The 27,956-nt window shown below is 42.7% G+C and overlaps 1 protein-coding gene across 3 annotated transcripts in view; it reads right to left on the bottom strand.

Moving 5' to 3' along the window:
- Positions 1-23,561, bottom strand: part of CFAP92 (cilia and flagella associated protein 92 (putative)) — a 55,748-nt gene extending 32,187 nt beyond the window's left edge. Inside the window, exons 1-7 of one of the 3 annotated variants that reach the window (XM_077924853.1) lie at positions 23,086-23,561; positions 19,718-19,977; positions 18,590-18,783; positions 14,291-14,353; positions 11,809-12,016; positions 10,739-10,864; positions 8,437-8,539 (exon numbers count right to left, since the gene is read on the bottom strand). In XM_077924853.1, the coding sequence (XP_077780979.1) occupies positions 8,437-8,539; positions 10,739-10,864; positions 11,809-12,016; positions 14,291-14,353; positions 18,590-18,783; positions 19,718-19,977; positions 23,086-23,111 (980 nt within the window). In that variant the 5' untranslated portion in view covers positions 23,112-23,561. Of the gene's footprint in view, positions 1-8,436; positions 8,540-10,738; positions 10,865-11,808; positions 12,017-14,290; positions 14,354-18,589; positions 18,784-19,713; positions 19,978-23,085 lie in introns of those variants that run through there. The other 2 variants (XM_077924854.1, XM_077924855.1) reach the window with 2 other exon arrangements.
- Between the last annotated feature and the right edge of the window lie 4,395 nt (positions 23,562-27,956).

The raw sequence follows: 27,956 nt of genomic DNA, 5'->3' as shown, positions 1-27,956 counted from the left end.
GATTTTTAATCTTTATTTTACTGTAGTCGGAGGCTGGGGTTTTTTCTGGAAAATCACTTGGGGGGGGGGACGGACTAAGTGGGGTATACAATAAAATAACCCTTTAAAGGTCCACAACAGTGGAAGGGACAATGCCTAAAAATAAGCAAGATGTTGAATTGGCTCCCAGCACTGTGTGCCAACTTAATGTGTGCAGTCATACAAATTGTTCAAGTCACGAATATAATGCTACCATAATGGGGTTCAGAACAAATCTCTGAACAAATGCAGGATTCCTCTGCACCCTAATCTAGTTTCACAACACGTGGCTATCTTCTGGTGGATGAATGCATATAATTTAGGATTATAACAACATGCCACAAGTCAAGTGCAGAAATTAACAAGGTGCTCTCTTTCACAGTACAATTCCAGAAATCTGCATTTTTAATATGCCCTGAAATCACTGAACAAGGGATTATATTTTATTAAAGGACTAGCACAACTTGAATGTTTTATTTCTAAAGGCACAACTCCCTCATAAATTTACAGCTCAGACATTCTGACTTAAATCACCTGGGAGAAAAGCTGCTTGCTTTTTTAAAGGATTCAAATGTCATATTTGAAAGCCATAATCTGTCTAATTTATAACCATATCATGAAGAATTCTTTTTCATCACAAAGCTTACTTTCAAGTCAGATCCAGTAGTTAACACTTTAATTATATGAGGCACAATTTATAACCACATAATGAAGTATTCTCATTCACACCCCAAGTGATATCATGTTACTTTATTTACAGGCAACAACAACAAAAAGAGACTAGCATTCAAGACCACAGGACCATTCAGCTACTCACAACCTACACCATGGGCTGCATCTAACAATATCATCTGATTTATTCAAGGACTTCTGCTTGTGCAAAAGAACTACTCCTCACCCTGCATACTTCTCAGATATGTTCTGGGTGTCCTCTGCCATTCTCCAGAGCAGATCTGAGAGACGGGCAGGGGAGGAGAGGAAGGGGAAGTTCTGCCAAGCAGAAGTGGAAATGGAACAACTGTTGGATACAACCCTAAATCACCAATATCAGAAAATATATGCAGGCAGAGGAGATGAAATTAATCAAAATTAATCTCTTCTTGTTGAAGCCAATTGTGGAGCCACACCCATGCACTTAGGACTTCCATTAGGCCAACAAAGCACCAGTGTGGTTTAGTGGTTACAGTGATGGACCAGCACCTGGGAGACCAGGGTTCAAATCCTGACGCAGCCATGGAGCTCCCTGAGTGACCATGGGCCAGTCACTGTCTCTGAGCTAACCTACTTCACAGGGTTGTTGGTGGATAAAATCGGGAGGGGGAAAACCATGTGTGCTACCTTGAGCTCCCCTTGTAGGAAAGGTTGGGTATAAATCTGAATAAATAACTTTCCCCCTTTCTACACACATGTATGTGTGCAAATGCAGGCAGTGCTACAGGACCATTATGGGAAGCAGGGGGCCTGGGTGTGCCTTCCACACTAAGAGGTAAAAAGGTAAAGCACCCCTGGATGGCTAAGTCCAGTCAAAGGCGACTATGGGGCTGTAGCGTTCATCTCACTTTCAGGCTGAGGGAGCCAGCATTTGTCCACAGACAGCTTTCCGGGTCATGTGGCCGATATGACTAAAGCGCTTCAACTAAAGCGCTTCGGCCAGTATGACTAAAGTGCAACGAAACACTGTGACAGAAACCAGAGCGCACAGAAACGCTGTTTACCTTTCCACAGCAGCGGCACCTATCCATCTATTTGCACTGGCATGCTTTTGAACTGCTAGGTTGGCAGGAACTGAGACAGAGCAATGGGAGCTCACCCCATCACAGGGATTTGAACCACCAACCTTCTGATCGGCAAGCCCAAGAGGCTCAGTGGTTTAGACCACAGCGCTACCTGCTTGTTGCACTGCTGTGTGTGTGCTTGCAGAGGAAGGAAGAAGGCTCTGTTGAACTTATGTGAATCCTCCTGGTATGGGTGCTATAGCAATGGTTAATCCAAACACATTTGATAAGAGGGACTGCAGTATTATGATGGCTTTTGCATGTATCTTATGGTACCTCGAAACCCTGCCCCTGAGACTTCCAGTTACTTTCTTTACTAGTGGGAGCAGAGAAGACTGAGCTGGGGTTACAAGTGTTGCAAAATCAGAATGAAGCGTCAGAAACAGGCTGCAGCTTAAGAAACCATATTTGATATGCTAGAAATGGCCAAGAGTTGACCAGTGTAGAACTTCCCCCTATTATGCCATATAAAAACGAATTATTTTTGTGTGAAATATTGCAGTGAATACTTCAGCATCTCCACTTGGCAAGAGAAAGCCAAGTCTACCCCCTTGTGGCCCACACAGTTCTCATATAGAAGGTGTTTGAATAATTCAAATGTGTACCACAATTAGGCATTAGTCAAAACAATCAGTTCTATGCCTCAAGAGCGCCCTAAATATAAAATAAAACCTACATTTACTGGTGGATATAAACCAGTATAGTAGGTAGGAAATAGGAAACATTACAATTCAAAGCTGAAATAACTATGGTGGTTTCATTTGCATTAGTGGCAGAAATGAATCCTTCCTGCAGCACAGTGTTAGAAACTGAGATATGAAAGCTAAATGGCACCTTAAACCTAAGTTATGGGTGCAACAATGGAATAGGTACACTTTTTTATGACAAAAATACAAAGCTGAAAATGAATTAACTGTAACTAAAATCTGATGTTCATTTTTCACATGACCCAGTCCTCATCTGAAGCCTTCAAAAAACAAAGCCATGCTTCGCCAGCCTCCCTCCCTCATACTCTTAAGAGGCTTCCTTCTGCAGTCTTCAGAGAGTGGTTGGAAGTGGGGAGGCAGAAAAAGGTCCTCCTTTCCTTCCACTTTACAGACAAGCCCTGGATTCTCCCTACACCCCATTTCCTTCATGTAAACAGATCTTTTTGGCACCACAATTAACGCATATTAAAGGCCTATACAACTGATGGCACAGACACCCATCTTAACTGTCCAGTTCGCAAACCTAAGACTTAAGTGTCCTTCAGTGATCCCACTCCAAAATTTGTTTTGACTTTAAGCATCACTGTAACTAACTGGCTAGTGTATTTCAAATTAAAAGTACATTATACATTAAAAGTACATGAAACAAGGCAACTAAAACCTAAACAAAACATGTTGGGTTTAAAAGAAAAGAAAGTTTTCAGGTCCCCAATCCATGCACGTTTTACTTAGGAGGAAACCCCATAAAAGTTGGTTGGAATTTACTCCTGAGTAACAGTGGCAATTTTAATCTGAAATCTTTGGCTCAGAGCTCAGAAACTGCTCACGTTTATGAAATTCCCTGTCACAAAATGCGCCTAGAACAATGGGAAGTTCAAACGCTGCTGCAACAGGCCGGAATACTTCTGAGATGACCAATAATAAATAAGAATCTCCAGGTGTTGCAATTAAAGCAAGATGCTAATAGGTACACGGTATGTGTTACAACTGTCACAATTACGGATTTATTGCTGGGCTTCTTAGAAACAAATTCTCACCTGCCCATTACAGGCAAAACACTACAGAGGTTGCAATACCATCTGTGGGAGTTTACAATCCCACTGAGATTTTTTTGCTGGAGCTGAAAGGGGAGGAAAAACCCTGAAATACTGTGGTTGAAATGTTCTTCATCCCCCACGCACACCAAGACTGTGTGCTAAGACAAAAATAGCATTTCTGTCCAGGAATGTATGTTGTTCGCCAGATGTGATATTTGCAAGACTTTTTTGTGACAGTAATCACCGGTACAGAGTAGCAGATTTTTTCTGCTGGCACTCAAAGCACTTTTATCAATTTAAGAGTACTGGCAACTCGTATTTTACCCCCCCCCCAAAAAAAAAATCTACTGAATATATGTAACAAAATTGTGGATGTGATAGGGCTGCAGCTCTGACTTTTGGAAGACCATATGTTCATGATCTTTAGCATGTCACACATTGCAAAAAAATTATTTGTTATCACCAATTATATCAATAACAGTACAATGTCAATATTCTTTTTTAAACTGACTTTTCCCCATGACAAACTTAATAAGGTACCCCACCTATGAGACATCATGGCGGACATTATAGTACTTCACTTCATGGCTCACAGGGGTTTGTTGCTACTTGTCCTATTAGGGTGTTGCCCACAAGCCACTGGTCTTGCAGTTTTACTGTGGAAGCAGCAGACTGTGTGCTATGCCCTCCTTAAGATAATTATTTGGGCAACAGCAGACCAAGTCAGATCAGATGCTTCCCATGTGCACAAATTCCTAGAAGAAAACTGTGGACAACAGCTGTGTTGACACGGCACAGTAAGCCATAGTTAATAGGGGGGTGAGGCTTGTTTCATTTCAAACAAACATGATGTGAAACAAACCACAATCCCCACTTCAGGCATAACACTAAGGTAGGCATGATAGTTTATTGTTCCCACTAGTGCTAAGGGAGAACTGAAACAGGAACCATCCCGACATTCACAGTAAACTATTAACTATGACAGCACCATAGTTACTGTGTCATGCAAACTGGGCCAGAGTGCGCTTCCAATGGCAATGGCCCCCTTGCTATAAATTTTCAACTGCCCACACTTAGTTACTGGTGACACATCAATGGCCAGACAGAAAAAGGCTTTTAGCACTCTCCATTTCAAAAAAGTGTCCCTGCCCAATTGCCTAGTGTTATTTCTTCCTAACTATGTCTACCTACACAAGAAGGTATTTACAAGCCTCACTTAAAATGTACCCATGCATTTTATGTCAACCAACTTGCTTTCCGATGTCAGTGTCCAGAACAAGACATAAATGGTAAGTGGCTGAGGAGTGGCTTGGCGAAACCCAACCAGATGGGCAGGGTATAAACAATAAAACGATGATGATGATGAAGAAGAAGAATAATAAGTCCCACTTCTGCTCTACTCTCCTTCCATCCTGGAAACATCTAGCAATACAAAATTTGCAAATGATGCTTCTCTCCACTGTGAATTGCCCCATCACATATGAGGAGCTAATGATGTGAAGTACAGACAAGGAAACCTGCAGTGTTTTGCATTATCACATTTTACCAAGTAAGGAACCAGATTTATTAGCTACTGCCCATTAGCTTTTCTTCGGAAGGTTTAATTCAGTTTTTTGTTTTGTTCAGCGGAGGATGCTCTTACCTAAGACCATATCCCACACTTAGTGAAACTGAAATGTCATGTCTGGCATGCCTTACCGTACAAACTGCCAAGAATAATGGTTCTTGGAATATGTTAGCTAGATGAGAGGAATTAGACATATACAGCAACTTGGATCAACTTGTACCAAGCCACTTGTGATTTATGTCAATGCCAACCATCTGCCACCATCCTCCAATTATAGAATCAGGGTGTCCTGCAGTGCAAAGCGTCATTAATAGTCAAAGAACTATTAAATGAACTTTAAATAGGATTTTAGTTTCTGGCGCTCTATACGAGCATTTGTGCCAGCAAATCTGTTTGCAATGACAGGGGAACATTCCTGTGATAGCCAGTATAGCATAATGTGTGATGTTGCCCTGATAAAGACAACATTTTGTTTGGCTGCAAACCTTATGTCTGTAAGGTTTTTGGAGATGCCAAATCTACCACACCCACGTTATCTGGCAATAAAATGGTGTAACTCCATTTTCTAAGTACCAGTCAAAAATAATGTAACTTGTATTTTAAAAATGTCTACAAAAATTGGACTCTTGGGCTTTTCTTAATATGCTTATTATCATCCTGTGAGACTGTTTTCCTACTGGGAAAATAAGAAGAGAAAATTATTGAATTGGCACGGACTTCAAACGACAAGACCAGGAAATGAGTATTTAGTCTACAAAGCAGGAACTAAGTACTGCTGAAGAAAGGAGACGCAGCAATTCAAGAAATCTTAAAATAGCAGCAGGAGGAGATTAAACACACTGTACAATTTTCTCAAAAATCAAAATAAGCTTAACCCCATGCAACAAACATTTATATTACCCAGTGGCTTAAAGCAGTATTTTACATCAACACCTCTGTCCTATGAACATTATTCAACTGTTTACTAGGAGTCGCTTTCCAAGTTGCAACAGATAGCAGCAATCCATGGTCCTATGCACTCACCTGAGCTTCCTCACATCTTTCCGATTCAGAAGCCCCTTCCCCTGCTAAACTGCATTCAAGCTTCCTTTCACCTAATATAAGCCACTCTGTGGTTCAGGGGGAGAGCCGCTAACGAAAAAGATTTACAAGGCACCAGATGCACATGCAAAACCTGCCTGAATGTCTATTAGCAGCTTCTCCACAATGCAGCCAATATACATTGAGCTAGGCTGGCAAGATAGTATGGGTGGGGGAAAAACATTTTTATGCTAAGGATCTCTCTCAACTCTCATAAAACATCTCTTGAAATAAAACCAGTCATGTTACTTGCATACACCCCTACAGTGTGCCCGTCATCAAGCTGTATTTTACAACACCCTATCAGCTGGGTGGCTGACAAGGAGAATAGCACTACAATAAATCTGAAGTACAGGAATGTGCCTGAAATGAAGAACGTTTTCAAAAGTTCAATTTCCCCCTATTTTTCCAAGAAATTAAAGGTCATCTGAAAATGTCAAAGGAAGAAAGTAACAAACGATAGCCAGCTCTGTAATCTATCCCAAGATGCAATGATTAAAAAGTGAGCATGTTATGGCTGCTGCCTCTGTCTCTCTATCTAGCTACCAACAGAGTACTTAGACTGAGTGCAACCTAGCCTCTCCCAGCTTCCTTCCCTCTTGCTTTTTTCCAGATATTAGGCCTTGGCCAAGCTTGGAGTCAGGCTGCCACTTGCCCATCCTGGTACAAGCAGACTGAGATCCAAAGGGCCAGAGGTAGGTAACATAGCCAAGGAAAGACAAGGGTCACGTTCCACATCACATAAACCAGGGATGTCCAACAGGTCGATCAGGATCAACGGGTCGATCCCCGGGAGGTTCTGGTCGATCGCAGGCTCCTTTTCCTTTGCTTTTGCCTAAGAGCATCTGCCCCCGCCCCCTCGCCCCGCCCTCCATTTCCACATGATCACTCGAACGGGAGACGTAGTTTTGGTTATGAGGCAGACTGTTTCCATAGCGATCTTTTGGTGAGTGACTAAACCCCTTTTCCCTTTACTGTAGTCTGACATTTCCCTCCCTAAAAAAACCTCAGCAACTTTAGCCTGAAACACCCCCCACCCAAAAAAGGGGTAGATCACTGATCACTGCCAGTATTCTTTTCCTGTGAGTAGATCGCCGTCTCTTGGGAGTTGGACGTCCCTGACATAAACCAACAGCAAGGGCTGGATGCAGGTCACAGACAGGCTGGTGGTAGCATAAACACACTGGACAAATGAGATGAGGACAGGCAAGAAGAGAAGCCTGCACAGCTATTGAGCACAACATGTTGCTCAGACTCAAACAAGTGATACAGAGTCAAACATGCACCCATTGGTTCCTTAAGCCGTCTGGCTTGGCCACAATGATGAGCTGTATTATCATTTTGAGACATTACCAGGTAGTGTCAAGAAACTACTTCAGTCTCCAGAAGCTGCTTTAGTGGCACTGGGAATATAAAGCACTTGGGCCCTGCTGCCAAGAGCCCTCGGCAGTTTGAGTCCCACACTGCCTTACAAAAATTGTGGAGAGGCGCATGAAAGCAGCCACAAAGTGTTGCACTATGGAGAAATGGCACAGAGCTGGTGGCAACAAGCAGTCCTGGCCCCCTTTGTACCTCCTGGATTAAAGTACTGGAGACAAGAAGAGATCCATAAATAGGGTATGTGTCGTGACCCACCACTGGAAATTTTGCAGTTTGGCTGAGGACTTGGATGAGGACAAGTTTTGTGCAGCTTCCTCGAGGGAAGAACCAACGGTACCTTACTTTGGGCCCTCCCAGCTAGAGAAGGCAGCCTTGCCACCATCCTCTGCCTCAGAAAATGAGGCACTACCTCTGTCTGCCCAGACTTGTAGAAGCTAAAAACTACAAGATAAACCCCCTTGCTTTTTTTAAACCAACAAACTTAACTAAGTCTAGTGCTTTGGCAGCTTGCCAAAGGGGAAATGTTGCAAATTAAGACGGTAAACAAGAGTTTGGTAGTGACAAAAGCTGTTGACTCAATTTATATATTAAAAAAGAGACAAATTTGCTTGCTGCAAAATACGTCGCTATTGGTCTTGCATTTTAAAGCTATAAGTACTTTGCAATCTTAAACAAGTTCTATAGATGTCAATGTCTAAGTATAAATTACAGCCCCGGGTTCTTTTGGGAGTATATAAATCAAATCAATAAATAAATGACATGACATGACATCTGGAAAAAACAGCCGACTTAAGTTTTCTTTAAAGGTGTACGTGCATGCCCCAGTAGAAACAGAAATTGTTCCAATGGACCTATGACCTGAAGAGATTTACCTCACTGAGTGAGCTGGGCCACCCACAATAGATTTACGGGAAGTTTTTTGTTCAATGAAAGAGTCTTCATCCAGAGGCTTGCTTGCAGCCGAACCAGGAGAACCTGTAACATATACAATACTAATTAGGGCTACACTGTTCGATTAACTGGTCATAGGTTAATTAATTTAAAAAGCACTTAATTGACTAAAAGTTTTTATTTTATTTATTAAAGTTCTATACCACCCTTCATCTGAGGATCACAGGGCAACTTACAATATAAAAACTCAAAGATAGCCAACAAACAAAATCAACCACTAATTAATATGGAAGACATTTTTAATGATGATGATAATGATGGTGATGATATAACAGTACATATAAAACCAGGAGTTGGAAAGCACCATCGTAAAGAGGCATTCTTATGGAAGGCCCATAGTTCAGTGGTAGAGCATGTGTACTGATGAAGAAAGTCCCTGGTATTTTCAGGTAGGCCTGGGAAAGACTCTTGTCTGAAATTCTGGAGAGCCACTGCCAGTCAGCATGATGTTACTGAACTAGATGAACCAATGGTCTCTCAGTGTCCTCTCTTAAATAGGAGAGAATGTATTTTCTAAGATGTTGCCTGCTGTGAGACAGAGTGCATTTTCTCTTTGAAACTAGAATTATCCCCTTTTATATTTTCAAATTTCTCAAATGACTTCTAGATGAGAGTTAAATAATGTCTTTTCTTCTTGAGTTACCTTTAGAAAACTCAAGGTACACAAAATTTATCTGAACAGTTCTTGAGTCATTTCCAACCAACTGAGCCCTTGTGTCCCAGCCCAATCACTGGGATCATCTTGAAGATCACCGCGAGTTGCCCCCCCGTATTACAAAGGCCCAACTGGCCTCAGCCAGAAGTCAGGCATTTAGTCCCTAGCTGTGGAACACTATTCCAGAAGTGATTCAGCAGGCATCCTCACTTGTGACTTTCAGACTTTTGAAGACTTTAATGACTACAGGCCTCTGCAGTTGTTTACAATTTTCTTGAACAGCCCATTTTTTAAATTATTGTTCTGTATTGGTTTTAAATGTTTTTATGTTGCTGATGTGTTGCAAGAGAATGGCATATAAATACTTTTACAAATAAATACGAGCAATTGTAAATGGACCATTTACAGATACATACTTCATTGATGCAAAGGAGGCATTTGACAGAATTGAGTGGATGTACCGCGTGAAAATTATGGAAACACTTAAAACTGGAATTAATCTTTAAAATTGAGTGAATTATTTTACACAACTCCAAAGACAAGGTGGTTGTTAATGGAAATATAATCACATTAATTCTCCTTAGCCAAAGGGACTCTGCAATAATATCATTTGTCTGCACGTTTACTTGCTTTAGTTATAGAACACTTGGTAATGAGTTGGGATGGATCAGAGCATAAACGGAGTTAAAATGGGAGAGCAAGAGTGCCCCCATGAAGTAAGGTGTGGTGGGTGATTGTAGGAGATAGCAGCCAAACTTTGGAATATCCTCTCCAGATAAATACACTGATGCCATTTTGTAGCCAGAAAGATCTTATTTTCCCAGATTTTAAAATCTGTTTTAGCTTTAATCTGTTTTTTACTTTCTCCACAGTTTTCATGTTTATTTTTATTGTTACTGAACTTTCAATAGTTATGAGCTGCTATCAGAACTGTGCCATAAAAGAGACTATAAAATAGTATCTTGGATTGGATCAGAGTTTGTCTCCCACAAATGAAAGGCATCCTTCTCTCTGCAGAAAGCTGTTGATCCAGTGGAGAAATGCCTCTGATGGAGGAAAGGAGGAGACAATTTTGGCTGATTCCTGAAGGGGCTGCAGATCTGCTCCAGAGGGTTGGGGAACCTCCCCGCCCCCAAATAACATGGAGATGGCCCTGGGGGAGTAGGCAAATCAGCGAAAGACATCTCCACTTTTCCAACAATAGGAGCAGGTCTGGATCCAACCCACTGTTGCTAAATACAGTGGTACCTCTGGTTACGAACGCTTCAGGTTACGAGCTCCGCTGGCACAAACTTGCTCCTGGGCACAAACTTTGCCCCAGGATGCGAACGGAAGTTGTGCAGCAGAGGCACACGTGCAGCAGGAGGCCCCATTAGCGAAAGCACGCCTCAGGATAAGAACAGTTTCATCTTAAGAACGGACCTCCAGAACGAATTAAGTTCGTAACCAGAGGTACCACGGTAACATGTTATACAAGTTCAAAGGACAATGAAGGCTGAAACAGTGCGATGGCTCATAGTTTCTGTAGAACAGTCAGATAATGTAGCACCATGCTCATACTACTGTACCTGTTATAATGCCAATTGCTGACTTCTCTGATATGGGGGACACTTCTGGTGGTTTAATTTTTGTGTAACTGGCTTTGGGTTGACATTGTTCCAGGAAGTTTCTTTGAAGCGAAATCATATGCTTTACTGTACATTGAGGGGAGGAAAGGTAAGAAAAAATTACATTCAGGACTCGTGAGTTTTTTAATATGCGGTTACCTTGTCATGTTCTCATTCATTTATGAGGCCATAGTCAAAAATAAACTATGGCTTACTATGAATGAGAAGTTTGCTGGTTTGTTCCTATCTTACTACTCAGAGATGCTGTGGGGGGGGGGGCACAATCCCTGGTTCACTCATAATGCTAAGCCAAGCCTTCTGGTTGTTTCTTCCAAACAGGAGAGCAAAAAGAACTGTTCCATGTTTTATTTCTGAATATGGATTAATGTTATGTGTGAAGAAGGCCCGGTATCCAGTTTTTCTGATTCACCTTACAAAGCAATCATCCCTGAAGCCTACCAGGCTATGTTCCCAACAAAACCCTAAATAAGAACAGAAGCTTTCTGGGGGGTTTTCTGCAAAGTAAAATATATCTATACTAGCAAAGCCTCAAGAGTTCACCAACAGATATTTGCATGGGAGGCAAATATATTGGGTATTCAGGAGTAGGATGGAGGAAGAATCCGTTTTAAAACTGATTTTACACATGGAATCTGGCAGTTCTGAATCCTGCAACTTGCAAGAGACCATCAGCATCTGTGGAGGAATCTCTTTTCTCATAAAGTTTTAGAAGAAAATTGGACAAAATCTGATGGGAATCTTTCAACTGATTTGGATGGGGCTTCAATATAGTCTTGCATCTAGGCAGTGACTAAACTGAGACCAGCTCAGGGTTAACCACAGCAGCCTGTGCCCTCCAAGGACATTCTTCAGTTTTTTGTTTTTTTTTTAAACCATGCAAAATGGGAGGAAAACCCATTTTAGCTATGTCACAAATGCATCACTGCACTCAGTTGGAAAACCAAACTGCTAATTCCTTTATCTGCACATAGCATTTATAAAGTATTTTATTACTTAAATACTCTGCTTACCTTCAAGAGATCCTTGATCCGATGGTGGTACAGCAGTCTTTGCTTTACTATACTTGGCTTTTGAACAAACCTTATCCTTGGTGTCCCATAATCTCAGCTTTATACTATGATCTCTTAGCTTCATTAGAAAGTCGGTGGTAACATTAATTTCAACACTATGATTCCATGACACCCATATCTGGTCATGTTCAAGCCATGGTCTCACAACCTATTTTTTTTATTTAAAAAACAAACACAGGATTTTAAAAAAAATACATTAGGGGCCACAATTATTCTTTTTGCATTTCAAAAGAAACTTAAGATGTATAAACTGGGCAACTTACAGTGGTTGCCAAGAACTACTGTCCCTTCTTTAGTACCCACCAAAGCCCTCCTGGACATCCTGGTTTTTGGTGCTTTTTTATTTTATTTTACCCTCCAATTGCTCCACTCTATCCCCCATTTCCCCACATTATGTCTCTGGGCTCCATGTGCCACAGAAGCTCACAAAGGAAGAGAGAGTGGTCAGAGTTGTTAAAGGCCTGGCCTTTGCTTTTTTCTGCATGAGGGCAGCCCAATTTGCCTTTTTTTAAAAGGGGGGGGGCTGGGACAAAAAGGGACTTCAGCATCATAAGCAGGGAGTTGTTGTGGGTCAGTGGAGTGTGGCGGAAGAAAACCTGTAGCGGGGGGAGTAACAGAAGCCAAGAAGCATTTTTACATATTGTCAGCATCAGTATCCTAGAGCTTTAGGGTAGGAGAATTTTATCTCTTTGCCTCCGCTGCAGTCCTCAATTTGACTAGGCCCACCTTGCATTGCAAAAAGAGGTCTTACTGAACCAAACGGGTCCTTTTCTATATTGTAAATTGCAGGTTTGGGAAGGGAGCCAGTTTGGATTGAGACCATAGTGGGAGGCCAGAGAGTTAAAGGCCCTTTATGCCCTATGTCCTAACCTGGATCAGTCCTCAAGTTTTGAAAATTTCCTTTCCAAAAAAGGAAAAGGGCCCTATTTGATTCAATGGGATATCACCATCAGGAGCATGTGAGTGAGATCCTCAATTTTCCAGGTTGGGGGTAGGAGGGGGGCAGTGTGGAGCAGTGGAGCATTTTATCTTGCATGTGGTTACAACGTGGCGTGGCTTGTAGTTTTGCTGGGATGTGATTGCTGGATTGTGGGGTGTGTTTGATCTTTATGTGAGGAGCATTCCATTGTCCTTTTTAGGGTCAAACGGTGGTTTGGGCCTCAGACTCAACCTCTACCTTGTTTTATGGGAAAACCATTTCACCTTTGTGACTGGGCAATAGCCTTTTGTGACTTGTAGGGCTCTAACAGCAATCATTTTGTGGTGGCGCCCACAATGGTTTTTCCAAACATGCTTACAAGCCACAAAAGCCTGACAACTTTACTGGAGCTTGAAAATATATTGTATTAAACACCAAAACATTAAAGAGAAGAAATAATGATTTTTTAAAAGCATTAGTAATTCCTCTCCTTGCCACCAACTGGAAAGACATAAAACTGCAATATTCATAACTATTAAAATCCACATTAAGATTGAGCAGGGTTTAAAAAATTGAATTCTCTCAAAATATTGAGTCAGATCTTACTATGAAGGTTGTGTTCTGGTGATTTGCCTTCACCCAAAACTATGATTCATAGCCATCCGAAGCTGCCTTATAACTATGAGAAATCCCACTTTTCCTGCTGTGGTCAGATCCTGTGAATTTTATTTTTGCAAAACTAAAGCTGAAGTTCATGGGATCATAATGAGGAAAAGGTACTGGTTTGGATTTACAGGAGAGAGAAAATATATTCTAAGGGGTAGGAGCAAAATACGGTAGAGTCCAAAGTCCAATAGCATTTGCCATCTTATTTCACAAGTTTACCATTTTCTTGCTATATTTGGAGATCAGCTGTAGCAAATGAACAAAGAGACAACATCTTGTTGGAGGGAAGTAGGGAAGAGAAGCATTTTTCAACAGTTCCCTCTGCAGCCTTCTATCCTAATTCCCATGCTATTCCAGACGATACTCCAACCCTCTGGAGCAGCCTCTCAGGAGAACAAGAGGAAGGGGAAATCGGCAAGTCACCTTTGCTCCCCACTTTGCTCCAGGGAATAGTCCTATATAGTACACAGTGATATCATTATGGTTTCATTATTGCCTGATGAGAGCCTTTGGCAATAGGTATTGTGTGATGTCATAACAAAATGCTATCATTAAGAAAGCAATGTTCGTAAGAGAAACTACGGCGCTCTCTAGTCTCACTGCTAATAGCCAAATATAATCAGCAATTCCTTGGAATGGAACATGGCGCTGGCCACATCTTTCTAGCTCAGCATCAATGGAACAGTCGTGATTAAATGGCACCACCACATAAGAGAGTGTTCTGCCACCGTCCTTGAGCGCAGGCCAACAGGATAGCAAGCTCCTACATTCTCCACCTCAGATTTAGCAGGCATAAACGCATTTCTAGAGCTGTCTTACAACCTTATACACACTCACTGAAATACGCAGCGCAGATCCCTTTTTCGACTTGGGCCGCTCACTGTCTTTTGGAGTCTCTGGCTGATATAGTGAATAGGAAGAAAGAAGCAAGAGCAAAGGAAAGGAAGAAACAGGGGAAATGTAAAAATGTAAAGAGGTACAGCAGCATGTTTCAGTTATGCATCTCATACAAACTACACTACAAGAGCTTTCCCTTCCCAACAACACCCCTCCAAAGCATTCACCACACCACTCTAATCTTTCCCAAAACCTATATGGCCTGTACGGATTCTCCCAAAGCCTCCCAGAGTGGCTGGAGCTGCTCAGAGTGGCTGGGGAAACCCAGTAGGATAGGTGGGGTATTATTATTATTATTATTATTATTATTATTATTATTATTATTATCCCAATTTCTTGTGCCAACTGTTTCCCACCATCCAGACTGCTGCCCCTGCTTCACAATCCCTGCTCCCCCTTTTCTCCGTTCTCTCCCTCCCCTACTCAGGCTCTCTCCAAGCTCTCTTTATTACAATATAATTTGGGGAAGGGAGGGGAGGGAAGGAGAGGAAGGACAGCACAGCACAATCATTGCTGTATCCCCGGCACAGGAACTATTGTGACACATGCTTGACTATGCTACCACTCAGTGGATTTGTAACTGGCTGACTGACCGAACCCAAAGGGTGCTCATCAATGGTTCCTCTTCATCCTGGAGAAGAGTGACTAGTGGGGTGCCACAGGGTTCTGTCTTGGGCCCGGTCTTATTCAACATCTTTATCAACCACTTGGATGATGGACTCAAGGGCATCCTGATCAAATTTGCAGATGACACCAAACTGGGAGGGGTGGCTAACACCCCAGAGGACAGGATCACACTTCAAAACCACCTTGACAGATTAGAGAACTGGGCCAAAACAAACAAGATGAACTTTAACAGGGAGAAATGTAAAGTATTGCACTTGGGCAAAAAAAATGAGAGGCACAAATACAAGATGGGGGACACCTGGCTTGAGAGCAGTACATGTGAAAAGGATCTAGGAGTCTTGGTTGACCACAAACTTGACATGAGCCAACAGTGTGACGCGGCAGCTAAAAAAGCCAATGCAATTCTGGGCAGCATCAATAGGAGTATAGCATCTAGATCAAGGGAAGTAATAGTGCCACTGTATTCTGCTCTGGTCAGACCTCACCTGGAGTACTGTGTCCAGTTCTGGGCACCACAGTTCAAGAAGGACACTGACAAACTGGAACGTGTCCAGAGGAAGGCAACCAAAATGGTCAAAGGTCTGGAAACGATGTCTTATGAGGAACGGCTAAGGGAGCTGGGCATGTTTAGCCTGGAGAAGAGGAGGTTAAGGGGTGATATGATAGCCATGTTCAAATATATAAAAGGATGTCATATAGAGGAGGGAGAAAGGTTGTTTTCTGCTGCTCCAGAGAAGCGGACACGGAGCAATGGATCCAAACTACAAGAAAGAAGATTCCACCTAAACATTAGGAAGAACTTCCTGACAGTAAGAGCTGTTCGACAGTGGAATTTGCTGCCAAGGAGTGTGGTGGAGTCTCCTTCTTTGGAGGTCTTTAAGCAGAGGCTTGACAACCATATGTCAGGAGTGCTCTGATGGTGTTTCCTGCTTGGCAGGGGGTTGGACTCGATGGCCCTTGTGGTCTATTCCAACTCTATGATTCTATGATTCTATGCATGCAGAATTAAAAGAAGCAGCTGCTACTAATTTTGATTGTTTTCTTAAACTGCACAGGAGCCACCACCTGAATGGATTAGGGAAGTGGTGTTTCTCTCACAATCAGGTTTGCAAACCACCGAAAAGGCAGAGTCAATAGTAGTGATTTACAAACCCATTTATGAGAGAAATAACACTTCCCTCTTAAAAACGAAAGCTTTACTTTTGTTCTGATTTTAAACATCAAGAATGGCAGGAGTTAAAATTGGATAGGAGGTGTGAGAATCCCACAGGAAAATGGGTTTCGGAGATCTGTGATAGTATCTCTTGAGGTCTTTTATCAAAGCTTTAAAACAGCTTTGAGGGAAGAAAACTAGTATGAGAATGCACTGAAGAGGAGGGTGCCCCCTGAAGCTGCTTTTAGCAATGGGGGATGGGCACGTACCACCCGAAGTGCACATCTCTCTTCCTCAGCAGCACTCATAGCAGCCAAAGGAGGGATATCCACTGTGGAAACACCATGGCGGGAAACATCAAGCTTTCAATACTGCAGTCCGTCAGGCCTCTCCACTGACCTGCAGCCGCTTTTAGTTTGTTCTCAGTGGTCAAAGAAGCCTATCCAACCAGACTGCCTTGGACAATCCAGGAAATGGATAGCAACACTGTTGCCTAACTCCTGTCAGCCTCAGTTGGCATGATCAGTACCCAGGGATAATGGGAGTGATAGTCTAGCAACATCTGGAAGGCCACAGGAAATACATAACATTGTGAGCTGGGAGTGGGAAAGAAGGTGGGCGCCTACTATTCTCCCACTTAATGGAATTCTCTGTAGTGAATGCCATAGTGATAAAATACAAACCATCTTGATTGCAGGAATAATTTTTAAGTCAAACAACCCCTCATGCAACCGCTTCCCTTCCAAACACCCCAATTCTATAATTACACCTGCATAATCTGCCTACCCATCTTTTCCTGTGTGAAATCAGAAAGATTGAGCCTCCTAAAATCCAAGCAGACGCAGCAAGTTACCAACAAAAGATGTACTTGACAAGAATACTTACTTTATCAAAATAATTTTTCAACCTTCAATCTAAAAACTTTGTTTTATTTACTAGAAAAATGTTTGGAAACTGTGTGGGTTTAGAAACAGGGGGGTGTCACTACTTTTACTCCAATTGTTCAGGCTGTGGTAGCTCTGTGATGCTTATTCTGAGCCGAGTAGTCTGTAAACCACAGCAAGCAGCTCCCCCTTCCCAAATTTCATATGAATAGGATGACTGCATAAATCAGGCATCCCCAAACTCACCCCTCCAGATGTTTTGGGACAACATCCCCAACCACTGGTCCTGTTAGCTAGGGATGATGGGAGTTGTACTCCCAAAACATCTGGAGGGCCGAGTTTGGGGTTGCCTGGCATAAATGTTATGGGGAATATAGTTGTTATGCTTTAAAACTGCAGAATAATTGAATAATTGGCAGCAGCCTCCCCAACCAGATGCCCTTCATATGCTTTGGACTAAAACTCCTATGAGCCCTGTGCCAGCTGGGGCAGATGAAAATCGTAGTCCTAAACACCTGGAAAGCACCAGGTTGACGAAGGCTGCTCAACGGAGTTCAGTCCTTGCCTAAGTATACAGACACTCCAAAATCAGAATACCATTTGTATCAGCGTGGAAAAGCACTATTTGAAATTAATGGCTATTATTTCTAAAGCTGCTTAAATTGCTATGTTAGTATCTAACTTCTTCAGAATCCATAGATTACTTGCACATGTTCCAGCTGAAAAACAGGACTTAAAACTAGAGAACAGGCCAGGAAGTGGCCTGTGAAGGCTGTGTCAGGTTTCTGCCTGTTCAGGGGCTGAGTGATTCTTATATAAGACGCCCTAAGCTTCCTGAAGGAGGAGTAGGGAAGATGTGTAACAAACACAGCTGAACTTTTCAAGAAACAAATCATAATCTCCTCTCGCTGCATATCAACAGTAACATAGGACGCTGTCTGATGCCAGGAGTAAATATTTGTCTATGTAGCCTATCTAGCCCAGGGAGTGGGAACCTGTGGTCTCTAGATGTTGCTGGAATTCAGCCCTTACCACGGGCTGCTATGCTAGCTAGGGCTGCTGGGAATTTGAGTCAACAACATGTGGAGGGTCACAGGTGGCTTTCCAGGGTCTCAAGTAAAGATACCAGGGAAACTACCTGGAACTTTCTGCATGCAGATCATGTGCTTTACCACTGAGCCAAGTTTCTGAAACTAGCTGAAATCTAGTCAACAATAAGTGACCTGGATCTACTGAACCCCCTGAAGTTAGTGGGAAACAGATTCAGAAGAGACACATGGGAACAGATGCTAGGTTCACCTGATAAGATATAGTCCAGGTTATTGTCATATGTACTGAAGCTGGAGACAAAGAAAATAACTTTTGGAATATCTACTGACAATCAGGGCAGTATTTTGTACATAAACGTTTGCTATAAGTTGTTTTATAGAAACCTCAGAAGAACACAGAGTAAGTATTTCAAAAATCCTTTGAAACCAGTCTGGAATCCAAGGAGACCAACCATATAGGATTAAGTTGCTATGCAGATTTCCTCAGATTTCAGTAATATTAGTAAATGTTGCTTGTTCTTCTTACCTTAGATTCTGATTCCAGAAACAGTTTAGCCACTGGACCAAATAGCACCAAATCTAATTTTCGGGGTTCAACATCATCGGGCAGAAGAAAATATTCAATATGATAAAAACGATGCATTTTTGGAATATACGTGTCTCTCATTTTAGATGCTGTTCTTGAAATATCTTGTCTAGAGGCCATCGCAGGCTTATTTGCTAGAAAAATACCCCAAGAGAAATTGGAAGTGGGAAGAGAATCCAACTGTTACAAAATACCATTTTCCACATTTTATGTAAACAAATCTTTCCAAGAATCTTATTTTTCTCACACACATATGAACACACACATCTTCTGCAGAGCTGTTGGGGTCCCTGCTAGGATCTGGCCTTCATTTCTAGTGGAAGTTGTACATTCAGTTTAGCTCCCTGGCAAAACCAGTAACTCTCTTCCCAAAATCCTTTCTCAAAGGTAGTTCCCAAGCTGAGCAGGAGCATTAGTTCCTAAATTCTGTAGGCATGATACACGATAATCTTTCCCAATTCTTCAAACGTCAAGAGTTAGCAAAAACCATTCCAATATAAAGTATTTATCTACACCAGCCACAAGCCTAACCTAATTTTTCCTTTCCAGAAGGAAAACATGTTAAGCATGTTGCTGAAAAACAACAGTCTTGTGGTACTATGACTGTGAGAATGTGTAAGGAAGCCCACACTATTGGAAGATGCTAAAGGAACAAGAGAGTGGCAGCTACAAAGGGCCACATCAGGCCCAGAAAGGTGTTAACAGAGCATGATGCTCCATAATGGAGGGATCCACACCTTAAACTATTAAGACAAGAGAACACACGAACTAAAAATTATGCCAGTTTCAGGCTCACAAATATACAAGACTTGGTGCAATCAGCCCAGTCACACAATATGCCAACATGTGGGCACTGACAAGAACTCAAAAACAGTAGGTACTCTGCATCACTATCAACTGTGAGACAACCAGCAATGTAACCATTGGGCAATGCAGAACAAGGCTTTTACATAACTATTGGGGGGGATGAAACAGGTTTTTTTTGGTGGGGGGCAATGTTCTCCTTAATATTTTGGGACAACATCTTCTGAAAGGAATGAAAAGGACTGATAAATGCAATTTACCTACTTGGAGCTACAACTGGAACAGCCAACGAGACTGAGAATGTGCAGTTAATCCGGTGCTCAGAATCAAGCCCTTCACTTCTCATGGATTGAGAGCATGTTGTGCTTCCATCTTCAGGGGTAGGGTGACCACCCTCACCTGCCTCTGGGCTTTCAGTTCCAAAGGTGCTGTCCGAACGCACTGTGTTATCTGATCCTTTTGACTCAACTGGCTCACACTCATCCTCATCTTGCTCCTCAACATCTGGCAGTCTACTTGCCATCCTGTGATAAAATTAAAATTATTAGTTCTTTGGACTTCCAATTCCTTCTGTTCTGTTTCGGTTCCCGGAAGGGAATGTTCTGGTTTGCGAACATTTTTTGAAAGCAGAACATCAGATACAGCTTCTAATTGAGTGCAGGAAGCTCCTGCAGCCAATCGGAAGCTGCGCCTTGGTTTCTGAATGTTTTCAGAAGTCGAATGGACTTCTGGAATGAATTACGTTCAAGAACCAAGGTACGATTGTAATTTATACAATGCTTTTCTTAAGCACTTCAAATACTTCAGATACATTATGAAAGTGCAAATTCACATCACTTGATAGCCACAACATCAAGTGATGAGTTGCACACTTGAAATTGCCAAATCTAACAAGACTACCTCAGGCACATTGTTATTTCTGTGCTCACACATTCAGCTGAGGCTTAATAGATTATAACCAACTGAGTGATGAGATGAGAAATCAATTAGCATGTGATTCGGCCACCGGTTAGTTATCCTTAAACTTGTAAAGTAGAATTATAAATAGCTACTCATCTGGTCACCTGTGGCAAGCAACAATTGCCTCCAGGCAGCCAAAAAGCAAAGCATTTGTAATTTGGTAGATAATTATTTTCTTCTCCAAGGTTATAAACATACCAGAAATGGCCAATATTTATAGGTGGGCATTCTGGCCATCTAGCAAACATTTATGTGGGCTAGAATGGAAATGTTGCAGTAAGATATACCAGAGTTAGTCTCACAGATCCAAGGGCAAACCTTCTGAAGCTAAGCTGGTCTAGGCCTGATCTTGAGAGATCACTCTGACCACCACCACCTTGAGTTCCAGGAAGGAAGGAAGGAAGGAGCAGAAATGTAACCAACAGTAAACAAAATATTGCACACGGAACACTAAAGCTAAGAAAGGGAGTTTGCTTAAGGCTGCTTTCAGAATGAGCTGAGATTTGACACTAGGACTTCGTGCCTCATAGCTTACAATTAATCACTATGCTACTCCACCCTCTCTAATGTTGACTGAGCAATGTGCCAATCTGATGAAGACATATCACTTCTCCCACAAGATCTGTGGAAGTTGAATTGAAGGGGAAAGGGGTGGGTGGGAAAACGAACACCCAGGCAGCCACAGGCAAAAGAAGTAACATGGAATAACCAATAGCTGAGCACCCCAAACCAATGATGGAAATGTGCATATAAAAAGCAAGCTTCCTTTCACATTCCCCACTACATCCAAAAGGGTGTCATGTACATTATTCCCATGGCTGTATCGTACTTAGCTTTCCCACCGTGTGCATTCAACACACAATAAACACATTGCCTAATTTAAAACCGAAACCATCACACTCCCAATATGCAAACTAGGCAAATAACACTGCCTAGTTAGATGGGAGAATTAGTACCACATTAAACGTATGGGGTGGGGAGAGCACAGACATCTGCTCAGCTTTGCCATTTTGAAGACTGATTTAGGTGCTACCCCCATCTGTAGCTTTGTCTCCTGTGGAAGCTACAAGTGGTGAATGCAGTATCAAAAAGCTCTTTATCAGACGTACAGCCACTAGCCTGTAAAGCAGCATCTGCCTTGCAACCTTGCATACCACCTGTTGGCAGGGGCGATGGCAGGCAAATGCTACATGTGTTCGAAGCTGAAAAAGCACATCGCCAACGGAGAAGAATCTGTACATCTGCAACAACAACAAAAAGCTTGACTGGAATTGAGGTTTCCAAAGTAGAAAAATATTTCCAGTCAAGCCATTTCTTGGTTGTTAGTACAGTGGTACCTCGGGTTACAGACGCTTCAGGTTACAGACTCCGCTAACCCAGAAATGGTACCTTGGGTTAAGAACTCTGCTTCAGGATGAGAACAGAAATCGCGCGGCAGCAGCGGGAGGCCTCATTAGCTAAAGTGGTGCTTCAAGTTAAGAACGGACCTCCGGAACAAATTAAGTTCTTAACCTGAGGTACCACTGTATGTATGTGTGAACCACCACCATGTCCACATATAAATCAAGAGTAGTCAACATGGTGCCCTTCAGACCAAGGTAGGCGGACCCTGAAGTTTTGGATTACAACACCTATCCCCCCAATCACTGACTATGCTGCTGGAAGCTGGTGGGAGTTGCAGTACAACACCTTTGCAGGGCACTAGCATTGGCTTCCTCCCCCCAAATAGGTGGGTTGTCATCTACAGTAATCATGCGTAAGTGTGAATGTCAGCTGGTGCCTGATGCACTACAATATGGAGATTCATACCTTAACAAAAAGGTGCACTTTCAGGGAGTCTGAATGTATGTGTTGGCAATCCAGCCACTACCTCACAGATAAACTAGAGAACCCAGAGTACTGGGCTTGTCCCAACAAATCAAATTATTAGCTACTGTTTCAGCTTGGCACTCATTGTGGCCATCAAAGATGAAGGTTAAAGCACAACACATCCTCAATACACTCATATTCAGAAACACACCCTTTCTCTCCTTCAAGAAATCACACTATGTGCACAATCAAGTTTCTCTTGATTCCAGGCCCTCGGCAGGGGAACTTATCCTCAAACTCCACAAAGAGGTGTTTTAAAAACCCTAAATACTAAAAAAAAAAAAAAGCACTCTGCCCTTCCTCCTTTTGTCCGCTAGGATTAGGTCCACTAAAAAACAGAGGCAGCCAAGATGTAACAGTATATACACAGAGAGAATGGAGAGCATCTAACCTTCATTCAGACACACACCTGTGCTAATGGTGCGATCCCTACTTACCTGAGAGTAAGACCCACTGAATTCAATAAGGCTTAATTCTGAGGAGGGATTTAAGTTGGGTGGGAAGGAGCAACCGAGTCCAGAGGCCTGTTCAGAAACCCAGTTAGAGAGAGGCAAAAAGTGCTTCAATAACCACAGAGATGTGAGATGAAGTTTTCTACTGGGCAGTTTACAGGGCAAACCTATTCGGGTCTACTCGAAAGTAAGTCCCAGCGAGCTAAACTGGGCAGAGCTCCAGCAGCTTTCGTCCCCTTGCAAAGCCAACCAAGCTACAAGAATTATTTCACTTCACAGCAAATGGGGAGGAAAATATAGAGGCGCGGGAGGTTGCTCAGCGCCTTTGAACACCAGAGTCCCCGCGTTTACCTCGCCCGACTAGCGTCCCGAGCCATCCCGCCAACCTCGGTAGGAAACTCGCTCTGGCCTGGAGGCGCGCGGCAACACCAACAAAACTAAACGCGCCTTAGGCGTGGGCGTTCTCCATTCCATCTCCATCCGCCACTCTGAAAAGAAGTCCCACTCCCGCCCCTTCCAGCGCCGCAATACAGCTGCCCCGCGTGCTCGTCGTCCGCTTTGATTGACGATCCTCGGCGTAGGGATCCCGAGAGAAGCACAAGTTGCAGCTAACGCATTCGTTTGCTCGGCCGCAAGAGGCTTTGCCCGGGAGCCCGCTGTTTGCAGAGGCAACAGCTGTGGGTAAACCCCAAGGGGAGCAGAGTAAGTCGTGCAGAAGCCAGCGAGGAAGGAGCGCTGGGAGCCCGAGGAGGGTCCCTAGAAAAGGGGCGCAAAACGGCGGGAGCCAGGCCGCAGGCAACACGAAAAGCACGACCTCAAGCAGCGGCCTGGGATGTTGCAGACGCGTTGCTAAAAGGCTGCCCTGCGTAGTTCCACGTGCAACGGACGCGTTCCAAACGACGCTCATGAATGTTCAAGACTGCTGAGAGAACACTAGGAAGCCCCACAGAACTGGGACATACACATGCTTATGATGTGAAAGCATGTTACTTGGTGGAGCTGCCAATGACACCATAGCAACCCAATGTATATATGATGTCACCAAATATGCCGTTCCCCACAAATTTCAGTGCCAGGGCCATGCACACTGCATGGCACCCACAGCCACCCATGGTCACAGGGTCAAGCTGGCACTCCTGCATAGTGTCATCAGTTTGTGGGTGCCAGACCTTTTAACCCCTGGGTGCAGCAAATCTTAAAACTATAAACCATTTTAGATTATAAGCCAGTGTGTGACAGATTGTGGGGGGGTGGGGAGAGGAGGGCCTCTCCCATCATGAGTAGTACTGCTCATGATGGGCCACAATCCAAGAAAGGTAAAATGGCTGCAAAGATAATGATTTTAAGCCTCCTGGGTGACTTGCTTTGATAGGCTCATTGCTGGGTAATGATGGTTTCTTGATTGCCAGACATCCTTCTTGGCTGTTTGATATTACATATGCATCAGAATTTGGAGTCGGTGGCTCCCCTGCAGCTTGAGGGAGGGGCAGGGAGAGATGAACATTTCAGCCTGGCCTTAGTTTGAAACCTCCTTTAGTGGAGGTTACACAAGTTCTCTGGGGATCTGCTGCCTGCTGACAGCATGCTCTGCTTGCATACTTGTAAGTAAATACTGTGGTACCTCTGGTTACGTACTTAATTCGTTCCGGAGGTCCATTCTTAACCTGAAACTGTTCTTAACCTGAAACACCACTTTAGCTACCGTAATTTAGCTCTTGCTGCCGCTGCGCTGCCAGAGCACAATTTCTGTTCTCATCCTGAAGCAAAGCCGAGGTACTATTTCTGGCTTAGTCTGTAACCTGAAACGTATGTAACCTGAAGCGTATGTAACCCGAGGTGCCACTGTATTGCAAAGATGCCAGTATCCAACGTACTCTAAAAGGAAACCAAACACTCCACTTATCACTCATAAAAGTGCATATCAATATATCTATCACAAGCTATCTTATTATATAGGTAACATTTGGAACATTATTAACCTGACTTTTTCTTTTGCTTCTAGTTTTTTTTGCTAAGATCAGCCTTGCTGTAGTAATTAAACTCTTTTAACTCACTGTGTTGAACTTTTTGAACACTTACATACAGGCCTGGCTAGAACATTGTCTCGACTATGAGCCAGAGAGTACAGTCAACACCCATCATACACACCCCTTTTGATTCTCTCACGTTATTCCCATCTGGATACAAAATCTGCCAAATCCTGCGTAAGGGGTTATGAGATTGGAGAAGAATCCCAGTTGTTAATGGTATGATGAACACCAGTTCTTTTTGGTATCTAGTGCATGGAAAATGAGTCATACAATGGGAAGGCTTTGCTCTTGCATTAAATTCTTGAAAGAAGGGGTACTGAGTTATGCAGATTACTTAAGAAACATAACAGAGAGTGGGATTCACCTAACATAATCCATCAGTGAAAGCCCTGCAGAAGGACTTCTGCTTGCAAAAAGGACTTTCCTCCTTCACTCCTTACCCCTGCCCCAGACGTCAAAAACATCAGCCTTCCTACAGCATCTTTGGCTGAATTAAGGGAAAATGAGAAGGAGCCATGGGCGTGGTCAGGATTTTTCTTAAGGGGGACAGAACCTCAGCTGTGTATTTTGATTGATTTAGGGGGGCAGCTGTCCCCTCCCTGCCACCCCTTGGCTACGCCCATGGAAGGAGCTATAAAAGTAGAGGGTGACCCTTCTTATGTGGCTTTTCCATAATACAAGCATTGTCAATCACACACAGCTTAGCAATTCCATAAACTGTTGTTCAAAGGACTTGAAAGAAACAAACATGGCCATGCAAACCTATAATAAAGACAACATGGTGGCCGGTTCTCAGAGACTGAATGACATTACTACTGGATTATGACATACAGTACAGCCCTGGTTTATGTCTTCTTGTGTAAACAAGATACTGTGGTCCTTGATGCTGACAGACCACCATGTAAATCCACTGAGATCTATGGTTTGACTGTAGATAGGAGACAAAACGATGCTACGTTGCACAATGTCCCAGCAAATTGGCAAGGGGGTAAATAAGCAGATCAAGAGGCTCAAAGTCTCTTTATTTGCTCTTTGTGGATAGGAATCCCAGATGCTGTTGATTACTGTGAACTCAACAGTGGTGGATGAAAGACAATGCAGAGAATCTGAAGCAAAATGAACAAAGTGACCCTGGACAAAGGAACAAACAATGTAGGAAATACTATTTAGCCAGCGACTAAAGCAAGCTCCAGTAGAGTTGCCTACATTGCAGTCTCCTTTTGTATCCCCCCCCCATAAGCGTATCAGTTTCTAGGGGGAAAGACATAAGAAGAGTTTGGATTTGATATCCCGCTTTATCACTACCCGAAGGAGTCTCAAAGCGGCTAACATTCTCCTTTCCCTTCCTCCCCCACAACAAACACTCTGTGAGGTGAGTGGGGCTGAGAGACTTCAGAGAAGTGTGACTGGCCCAAGGTCACCCAGCAGATGCATGTGGAGGAGCGGGGAAGCGAACCCGGTTCCCCAGATTACAAGTCTACTGCTCTTAACCACTACACCACACTAGCTCTACACCTGGAAACAACAGGTTGGTGGAGAGACCTTTTTATGGAACCCATCTGTTACTAAGAAGGTACAGAAACCCTGAAAGCCTAGCTTGCTGGTGTGGTATAGTGGTTAGAATATTGGAGATGGACAGGGGAGACCCAGGTTCAAATCCACCCCCCTCAGCCAAAAAGGTCACTGGATGTTCTTGATCTGTTCACTCTCAGCCTACCCTACCTCATAAGTTTGCTGTGAGGATACAATTGGTGGGACAACTGTGTACATAGCCCTCAGCTCTTTGGAAGAAGAGTTGAAGGAGTCAGATTCCCTTCCTGATATCAAGCAGCCTGTCTGTTGGGAAGCGTATGTATATTATAGCTATAGATTAGTCAAAGCCATAAATAATGGACTTTAACTTTCAGTGTGTCTGTCTTTCAACCGTATTGGTGATTTAAAGAGCTTAGTAGTATTTGTGTGGCTAAGTCACTGATGGTAAAGCCTGAATCCTATTGATGGAGAAAAGGAATCCATTGTCTCCTGTAGCTACTGGTCTTGAAGCCACATCTTAGTTCTGCTGCACATCAGGCAGAATCCGTCTTTTTAAAATAAGCCTGGTAACAGACAGATTTATTTAATGCAAGTTCTTTAATGTCAAGATTTTCAGCTACAGCTTCCTAGATGCAGCTTCTTAATCCCTTACAATACAGTTCTTTTCATTTGTTTCCACATAAGCAGATTGTTTATCTGCAGTTGCTTTTACAACATTCTAGTATCATCACATTGTTTGGCACCAGCTGTCATATTGTAATAATTATTGCAAAACATTTCCACAGCAGAGAAGTGGCACTCTAGCTAGCAATAGCAGAAACCTTCACAGCAGCTAAATGGTGTTGATGAACTGGTGGTATTTTACCTTTGTGTTGCTCAGTCCTGCTCTCAACAGGTCTGTAGGGAGTCACATGGCTTGGCCACCTTTCTACACAATAATACTGCAGTCTTGTCCCCACTTACCTGGGAGTAAACCCTATTAAACTTACTTATCAGTAAACAAGTAAAGGACTGCAGCACAAGAAAGGCTCAAAAGCCCATAACTATGTGACTCTGTGTGGTTAATGTGTCTTTAAATTGTTCAGGAAAGGGGATTTGATGCAGCTAATATGTGCTGGGACAATTATTATTTATTAGTCCTCTACTCACAAATGTGACTCAAAGCAGCATACTACACAGTATAAACACTAAAACTAATTACAACAAACAAACCAATAAACCCCCCCCAAAAAAACACCCCACCTCCATACAAATAAAAGACAGGTCTTACAGTTCCTGCCCCATCAAAAGAGATACCTTGGTTCTCAGAATTAATCCATTCCGGAAGTCCGTTCCAAAACCAAAGCGTTCCAAAACCAAGGCATGCTTTCCCATAGAAAGTAATGCAAACTATATTAATCTGTTCCAGACTTTTAAAAACAACCCCTAAAACAGCAATTTAAGAATTATTTTACTATCTAACAAGACCATTGATCCATAAAATGAAAGCAATAATCAATCTACTGTGCTATAAAATAAATAAGACATTATTGTAGATTATAAAAAAATAAATTATTATTTTTTTCTTACCTGCACTGATGATAGTCATTGTTTGGATGCTTTTATCCATTTCTGCAGTCACACAGTCAATCAAGCAGTAGCTGAACTGGGTTCCACACA

This window comes from Podarcis muralis, chromosome 2 (assembly GCF_964188315.1).
Source record: "Podarcis muralis chromosome 2, rPodMur119.hap1.1, whole genome shotgun sequence".
Lineage (NCBI taxonomy): Eukaryota > Metazoa > Chordata > Lepidosauria > Squamata > Lacertidae > Podarcis > Podarcis muralis.
The sequence above is the reverse complement of the archived record's forward strand: the minus strand, read 5'-3'. Positions and strand labels throughout refer to the sequence as shown.